Source organism: Sitodiplosis mosellana, unplaced genomic scaffold, assembly GCF_009176505.1.
Source record: "Sitodiplosis mosellana isolate CC-2019 unplaced genomic scaffold, AAFC_SMos_1.0 Smas_scaffold_6150, whole genome shotgun sequence".
In the NCBI taxonomy this organism is placed as follows: Eukaryota; Metazoa; Arthropoda; class Insecta; order Diptera; family Cecidomyiidae; genus Sitodiplosis; species Sitodiplosis mosellana.
Window position 1 is genome coordinate 2,154,059 of NW_022601391.1, and position 9,369 is coordinate 2,163,427.

Here is a 9,369-nt window from a genome sequence, read left to right on the forward strand (position 1 = left end):
AGAGAGAGAGAGAGAGAGAGAGAGAGAGAGAGAGAGAGAGAGAGAGAACGAGAGAGAGAGAGAGAAGAAAAAGGGAGAGGGAGAGATACACATGCAATATTGTGCGCCCAAATACATATATTTGCACGGAAAAGCTTTTGTCGGCATCGTTTGTATTGTCAAATGCATATTTTGTATGTTCAAAATGAGCGCCGATTCACAAAGTATTTTCATAATGTGTGCGCTTACGTCATTTTTAATCTGTTAAATTTTTCAAACAACAACGTGCATACCGTACTAACACCGACCGTGTCCCTCTGCATCTCTGACCATCCGTCATTGTGTTTGCATCTCTGAATCACGGACTGAAAGCTGAGAGCAAACGAACGAGAAAACCAAACTCAAACCAAAAATTGAAAAAGAAACAGCAAAATGAATAGACAAATGCGAACAACAATGAGAGAACCATAATAATAACAATATTTAAAAAAACGGGCGACAACGACCGACAAGATATGGCTCAAGACAGAAATAGCAGCCAAGTCGACGAACGAATACATTATGGCACACATAATGTACACATTGAAAGACAGAACAGGGAAAATCGGCAAAAACGATTCTCTCGCTCTCTCTCTCTCGCTTTCTCTTTCTCTCCTTTTTCTCGTTCTCTTCTCTTCTTCCTCTCGCACACACACAGAATACTTACATTTAAATGATAAAATGGAATTGAAAATAATTTCAAAGCAGTTAAAACGAAAAGTTAGTCTTACGAATAAAATTTGAAGCAATTTTAATGGCTACACGACGTTTCCGTCATTAAAACTTTATGTGTGTGTGTGTGTGTGCGCCTATGGATGGATGGGTGGGTGGATGCTGGCGAGAATGTTTTGTTTCGCTGTGAAAATGTACATTTAGCCGGCAACCGTACATATTGAATAATGTCGAGGAGGAAATTGTGCCCATCTTCACTTTTCGTCACAGCAAGAACGAAAATGGGCACCGCCGGTACAATAGTTACAAGGGAGACATAGCAGTTGCAAAGTCAGCGGAGACAATAACATCGGTGGCAACGATGATGGTGAGAAATGATAATACACACACACACCACTATAACGCTAGGGTATGAAAATGATTGAAATAGTTAAAATCGAAAAAAAAATATTTAAAGAGACTCAAAATTGAATGCAAACAAATTTTAAGAGTCACAAAATTGTAGCAGAATAAAGCGAGTGCAAGAGCGTAGTTTATTTTCGTTTGGAAATAGGAGATGAGACGCATCTCAACCAATGGAGTTGAGAATTCGATAGCGAGAGAGCACATTTTCCATAGTCCACCAGAGCTGATTTTTTGACAGCGAAGCAGATATGTTGATCCTTTTGAGGAATGCTGAAACACGAACAAAACGATAAAACAGTAAAATGGCTTTCATTTCATCAGCGGCAAGCGCTTTTCCTCACAATCACAATGATCAGAATGAAAAAAAGCTAGACCAACTTTCTACAATTATTAGAAGTAAATCGTCAAAGTTTGCATACTTATTCATGCGCATCGGATGGTGATAATGGAGAAAGCTGATGCGTTGCTGCGCCAGAAATTTATTTGCTTAAGTGATGAAATTCCCATTATTGATTTCTTGCCAACAAAAGCATACACAGAGAGACGGACACACTCACATGCTATAATATATAACTACACAGTATAAGTGGTACCCTATGGGCAATATTGTTTGCTCTGCGGGTTTTCAGTGTTTTTCTTATTGAATTTCATTAAATATCGCTTCGACCCATTCCATGCATTCACCCAATTAGTTCATCGAATAGCAGACCCACTTATCAGTTTACGACTGCGGTATTGTTCCCGTTATTGTATTAATTGATGAAATAAAGTAACTAATTTACCACATTTGAGTGCAGTATGATTGACCTATTGCTAAAACCGCAAGACGATGAAGACTGCATATTTTAGCCGCACCAGCCGCTGCGCCATCGATCGTCGTTGTCGTCGATGTCGTCATCAATTTGATGACTGATTTCATTATTTCAGGCAATTAAGAACTTACTTTTGGGAAAATCAAGTGATTTGAACATTGTAGGAACAATGCCTATCAAAAACTTTCCATCAATAAATACACAATACGAAAAAGTATGGAAAAGTTTGTTTTGCCTGCTTGTTGGCTGTATGGTCAGTTGGTTGATTGGTCGGTCGGTTGGGCGCACGGTCGGTCGATTGTTAGAACATTTGGCTGAGTATAAAGCAATAAAATCAATTCCATATGTAGTACCAACACTTTAGCCAAAGTCCATTATTCAGATGGCTCTGGTCGTCTGGATGGCAATACGGGAAAAAGATGAAAAAAAAACCATTAACTTTGATTGTTTGTGCTGTGCTTATTGACACAGCTATTCAGCGTGCAAAAGTCGCTTATTGCTCTCCAGAGACCTCTCCCCTTCCGAAAAAAAAGTCGACGGGATTATATTTGAAAAGTTATATACAAAAAACAACAAGAACTCATATCAAAACCCAGCTATCCATAGTTAGTAGGTGCTGGACCCGTTTTCATTCAACATTCACAAGCTATTCATTCGCATTGAGACTCAGACGTTCATTTCGTGCCGAAAGTGTGAGCAGTTATCAATCTTGTTTCGTCGAGTGAGCTTTCAACAGAAGACTGATTTTATTTTTCAAATTTTGTGATGCCCAACGAATGTTGCCCGTCCGTCTGTCCGACCGTTATAAACTTAGGTATCATTATAAAAGTCAAAGGCACACGCAGCCTGGTGGAGTGCTTATGGAAAATCACCCGCCGAACACGAAAACTCAACAATACAACGCATCGTTTTTGGACGAAATAAATTAGAGGAGAGAAAAAAGTTTTTTTTTCGTTCCATTGGCGCTGTCAGTTAATTGGCCATCAGATTGGAACAATGCAACAGCAATCAGAGCGACTCGGCGAAACCGACAAAAGAGACAACCATTTTAAAAAAAAGAGAGAGAGATGTTCATTTGTTCAATATTCTTGGCAGGTTTTGTACTTTTCCTTCTTTCTGTTGTTTTCATTGTTGCTGTTTTGTTCTATTTCAAAATAACAACTTTGAATTTCCGTGTTCGAATTACTCAAGTTTTGAACATTATTTCTAACTGCGGTAATTTCAAAACGTGCGCATATTTGATGATGTACACAGTTTGAAGTTTCACAACTGATAATGTATATATAGGTATATATGTATTTATACGTGTATATGTAATGTTAGTACGCGCTTATGAATTGACTAGAAATCATTAATTCCTGTCCACCATTCTCACTGCTGCCATATCCTCTCGGGCTCTTTAATGCGTTGAGACTTTTCACATCGAAATGCGGTGGCTGCCCCCACTTAATCTATTCATACGTATCGCGTTTCACATAACAATAATAATAATGACAATAATGGATTATGAGATTCTATATTTGACAGCCAACCTTTTGTATCTGTTAAAAACGTGATGATTGTAAATAAAACGTCTTTAATAAAGCCACGCTCTCCGTTCGCCTGATTCGAAACATTTCGCCTGTCTTATTTCATGTGCTAACGAATGCTATGTATTTTGCGAAATGAAAACGTGCGTATATTTTGTAATCGGAATTTTGAATTGAACTCTATAGACTTAATTGAAGTTTTTGCTTTTGTACAAGCAAAATCGCAAGTCAGCATGAAGAGAGTTTCCAATGGAAACAAATTACTCGTACAGTCATGGAAATTTAATTAGGACCGGCATTGAAATTTCAGTTTTTTCTCATTAATTCTGTTATTTTACAAAAAAATATTCATGAAATGATGTTTATGAGGATATTTGAAGTTTTTATAAATGGACTAGACTATCAATTTCATTATTTTCGGTAATGGATATCATTTATAGATGAAATTGCCCAAAAAATGCGGGAAAAATAATTAAGACCTTCCATACAAAAAATGACAAAATTTTTCGAAAAATCGGAAAATTTATCATTTGTTTGACAAAATTCACTCCACCGATGGTCGTATTCAATTGAAATACATTTTTTCCACATTACCATTTAATAGATTTCAAATTTCTTAACAAATTCGAAAATTTACAGACCAAACTATGATTCCTCCACGATTTTTCATACAAAAAATGCTATAAAGTTTAGTTTGGTCTGTAACTTTTCGAATTTGTTAAGAAATTTGAAATCTATTAAATGGTAATGTGGAAAAAATGTATTTCAATTAAATACGACCATCGGTGGAGTGAATTTTGTCAAACAAATGATAAATTTTCCGATTTTTCGAAAAATTTTGTCATTTTTTGTATGGAAGGTCTTAATTATTTTTCCCGCATTTTTTGGGCAATTTCATCTATAAATGATATCCATTACCGAAAATAATGAAATTGATAGTCTAGTCCATTTATAAAAACTTCAAATATCCTCATAAACATCATTTCATGAATATTTTTTTGTAAAATAACAGAATTAATGGGAAAAAACTGAAATTTCAATGCCGGTCCTAATTAAATTTCCATGACTGTACGTCACATATTAGCACAAGTGGTTTTCATATGTTTTCTGAATTACATTTTTGTTTTGCATCAATATAAAGAGTCTTTTTATTTCTATGGCATTCAATTCGGTGCGTTCTGCTTTTTAATTAAGTGTATGTACGAATAGAGAGTGTGTATAAGCACATTGGTCGGTCCAAGCGTTCGTGCGGTATCAAAATTAATGTGATGACACTCTTTACTTATTACTTCGTCACTGAAATTGATCCAGATGATTGCGACTGACACACTATATGGGTATATATAGTGGCAAAGTTTAAAAAGGAAAAACTAGCATTTACTTAGGCAATTTAAATTTTTCGGGTCGTGACATGATCTCCTTCTCTCTCTCTCTGTATGTATGTGTGCCTGTGTTGTCATTCACTCATTCGGACGAACGAACGGTAGTAAAGCCGTTTGCAAAGCGAGCTTAACTCATAATGAAAGAAGTGTCATCTTAAAGCCATTAGTAGTATAGCGCCGCATATATTTATGAGGAGAGTCCCCAACAACCAAGAGGGTCTCGTTTAGTAACGAATGAAACAAGCAAAACTTCCATTTTCTTCATACCAATTTTAAGGCATTTGTTGCTGTTGCTATTGCTATTGCTATTGCTTGATGTTTGATCGATAAATTTAGTTCACATAAATTATTTGTTTGAGCTAAAAAACCCTGCGGACTGTATGACTCTGGCAATATTAGCTTCATGTTCATTTTATCCAGTCCGAGTCCATCGATGTTGGCGAATGAACGCTTTTGGCTTTTCACGCTCTCTCCCTCTCTCTGCTGCTGCTGTTGCTGTTGCTGCTGATAACATTTCTGTCGGCTATTTCAAAAACACTTCCCCACACACGAACCCGACATTTATTTCGTGTATTGCAACAGTTCTTGACTATTGGCTGATGTGTGTGCGCTGGGGAGGGTGAGAGAGAGAGAGGACAGTGCTATTTTGCCTACGTGTTTGAATTGGCTACACACACAAACATTTTTCATCCGATAATTCAAATTAAAAAGTTTTCAAGGCCCATCGCTTGACGCCGAAAGAAGATAAACATCGTCGAATTATGGCAGATTTAATTTCTGAGGTAACATTAATTTATGTAAGGCTTGAACAAATGTGTGGGCGGTCGAACGAAGATAACCATAAATATTAATTTGATCGGTGGCGCTCGGCTGTTTGCAATAGCGATACACCACATGCCACATACCAGATACACACACACAAAAACACACTGGTAGACTGGTTGGGTATATGCACAGACAACATGACAAGGCTCTACTGATTGCGAGACTTGTCACGACCGAATATCATTCAAATGAGTTTGACTTTTATTTTCGGCACACTCAATCTCTATTTATTTCATTTTCATAGCAACAGCAGGAGCAGCAGCAGCAGCAGGCATTGGACGAGGCCTCGCAGTCTCTGGAAAACAATGCTGTGAATGCAACAGAATCACCGCCGTTGAACGAATTGGAAAATGTGAACATTTTTGAGCAATTGCCGTCGCAGGCTTTAGCGACAACGCCTACACCACCATCGACGAGTGCATCGCTTTTCATGAAAATTAGATTGAGAGAGTCTGATGACTTACTATTGTTCGAGAACAATAGTTATACGGTGCTTCGCGGCACAGTCGCCACCGATGCACAAGAGGATGACAAACGGGACGATCAACTCATGATGATGGACAAAGAAAAACACCGAAAAACAAACAACGTGGAAACACAAACAGTTGATGCGCACTATAAAACACGTGCCATCAACACAAATCACATTGAAAAATCAACGGTTGGAACATTTGTATCGAATTACACGGTACACGATACGTATACGAATTTGGAGCGAACAACGCAATGCATTCAAATCGACTATGACGATCGACACGAGCAATTAGATATAACCACATACACGAGAGCTGACGGCTGCAACGATTTAAGTGAAGAGCTTGAAACGAGCAAATCATTTCAATTGTCATCGATGATATTGCAACGAGTGCTGGCTGGCAATATATTCCATGTGTATCAGCGACGCTTTCGCAACATGCACACATCAAAATCTCTGGAGCCAGTTGTGAATTATTTGTATCGCTTGCAGTTCCTCTATCGATACAGATATCACGAAACATCTGGCAGTGCCGTTTCATGCATGTCATGGTGCCCCAGTAATACGGATATACTCGCTATTGGCTACGGCGTATTCAAATGTTCAGCATGCAAGGAACATGAACGCAGCGCCGTTTGTTTGTGGAATATTAAAGTATGGCATTTTTCGTGAGCGAACTGACAGCCGAGGCATACAATAACGCACAACCAGTCAGCCAGTCAGCTCGCTCACACAACGTTCAAAGTTTTAATAAATTTTCGGTTTCAACCAACTTCAATTGGATGCCACAGTATTTTCACTAAATGCGATAATCTATTGAATAAATAGTGAATGCATTGGCAAACATTTCACAATGCCCGCCAACCAATAATCTCGCTCGCTCACTCTGTATTTGTTCGAAAATCATATATAAATTGTGAGCTATGGTGAGCGTGTGCATGTGCGTGGGAATGGCAAAGTACATCGAACACTGGAAAACGACGTGAAACTGACTTTTGGACAAAAACATACTCATCTATTTTTCATTCCTACACAGAATCCAGTGAATCCAGAGCGATGTTTCAAATATACCGTGCCCGTTACAGCCGTATCATTTTCGCATGAAAATTCACAAATGTTGGCGATCGGATTTTATGACGGCAGCATTCGTATCATTGACATAACAATGGGTGATGCATCTAATTTGGTAGCGATAAGTGAACGGAAAACGTCACCAAGCATTGAGCCCGTTTGGCAGATGAAATGGATCAAATGTGAGCGAAATGGAGACAAAGAGGAAGAATATTGAGATAGTAGTGGAAGGGGTGGAGCGAGAAGTGTTTCGAACAGATGATTTGCATAAGTAGCGTTGAAGGAGCACACATTCTCTCAGTCCATTTTCCTTATCCCTACCACACTTGGAATAAGTTTGTTTCCCTCTTATTATTGTTATTGTTAATACTTTCGTTAATTTACAGCTAGAAACTCCGACGAAGAACTTCTGACCATTTCACAGGATGGTTTTGTCATGTTGTACACAATAACAAGCAATACATTTCTGATTGGATCACGTCAAATACAGATTTTCTTGGACGAAACCAAAACCAAAACTATTCAGATTCCAGCGAATAGGTGCACACATTTTTCCGTATATTACGGATATTAACTTCAATACTTTCACATGGTTTAATCGCATTTTGTGGTTGTATGTTTAGATTTGCGCCATTGCTAACGATTGAAATGCATCCAATCAAGGCGAACGTCTATTATGTTGGAACCGACGAAGGTATCATTCATGAATGCTCCATATACGACTCATTTCAACACAAAAGCTTCAAGCAGGTTCACAAGCATGGCATTTATTCGATGCAATTCTCACCGTGGAGTCCAAAAATCTATTTAACTTGCGGATTTGATTGGTATAGATTTTATGTTGCTGTTGTTTATTTTTTCCCTTCATATTTCCAATGTGAATCGTGCATCAATATATTTACCTGTCTTTATGTATGTGCTATTAATATCGAACTCCTCGTTTGTCGTCGTGTTGATTTCTGTAGGTATATTCGTATTTGGATTGAGGATATTGAGGAGCCAATTATTGAATTACGCAGCGGTTTTGAGCCAATCAAATGTGCATCGTGGTGTCCAGCAAACTCAACGATAATTGCCTGTACAACCGCATCTTCGCTGAATATTTGGGATATAAAAACAAACTGCCTTTTACCGGCGGCTGTACATCGCTTGAGCGAGTGGTACGGTGAAACAAATTGCAGCAATAGCAACAACATCAGCAACGGCAACAGCACCAATATAACAACCGAATTGACGATTTGCTATTTTACGGGCTGTGGCCAATCCATTGCGGTTGGGACTGATGACGGTTCGGCCTTTGTATTTGCTCTCGAAGACATGCCATTTTCACCACATCTTCAATATGATGCATTAGAAGAAGCCATTATGCGAAGTTTAGTATCGAAACCGGAACTTAAGCGGAAAATAAAACAATTAGGTTTTTTAGGCTATTAACCATTTTAGGATTTTATGTCAGCTTGGTTTTTGGTCGGTTTTAGACCCTCTCCGGTACTCACTCTTACTGCTAGTTAGTCAAAGCATTTTAACCATTTGTGTGTCTGTATCTGTCTCTCATCATTTCCATTTTGATGCGCTGTGACACATTATCTGTGCAAAAGCGAAGCGTAAATGTCACACAGCACATGACTTCGCTCACCAAATCACGACGCCACTCGATCGATGTTTGAAAAGCAACATTTTCGATTCTCTTTTCTTTGGCATTGTCGTCCGCATTGTCTGTTGCTTCTACTACCATTATTGTTGTTGCTATTGTCATTCCACTGGCATTTCGCGTAATATTGACATCGAACAATCGTATATTTCATGTATTATATGTAGTATAATATACATAATTCCATCGGATACCCTCTAAAAAAGGAAATTTTATGTAAATGCTAGCGCGCAAATAATTTATAATTTTCTTTCATGGAGACCAACAACGACAACGATGACGACGCAATGCGTGCTATGCCCTGGCTACTGTGATATTATGTAGAACAAGACTAAGATGTGTGCTGCAAAGATATGACGCAAGATGCGACGCATTGGATTGCGATTTCCAGTGGAAAATCAAATACAAGCTCACTGTACTGTATACTCCATATCCCATCCATACATGCACATGCATACACATGCACTAGGGATGGCGAACATACAGTTTTGGTTTGGCACACATCTCTCGTTTGCTTTGTGCGTTATAT

The 9,369-nt window shown here is 38.3% G+C and overlaps 1 protein-coding gene across 1 annotated transcript in view; it reads left to right on the forward strand.

Moving 5' to 3' along the window:
• LOC129574143 (dynein axonemal intermediate chain 4-like) overlaps nucleotides 1-8,825 on the forward strand; it is a 10,562-nt gene extending 1,737 nt beyond the window's left edge. Inside the window, exons 2-6 of the mRNA XM_055455635.1 lie at nucleotides 5,888-6,772; nucleotides 7,155-7,371; nucleotides 7,576-7,729; nucleotides 7,813-8,016; nucleotides 8,155-8,825. Coding sequence (XP_055311610.1) covers nucleotides 5,888-6,772; nucleotides 7,155-7,371; nucleotides 7,576-7,729; nucleotides 7,813-8,016; nucleotides 8,155-8,623 — 1,929 coding nt within the window. The 3' untranslated portion in view covers nucleotides 8,624-8,825. The remainder of the gene's footprint in view (nucleotides 1-5,887; nucleotides 6,773-7,154; nucleotides 7,372-7,575; nucleotides 7,730-7,812; nucleotides 8,017-8,154) is intronic.
• Nucleotides 8,826-9,369: the final 544 nt, after the last annotated feature.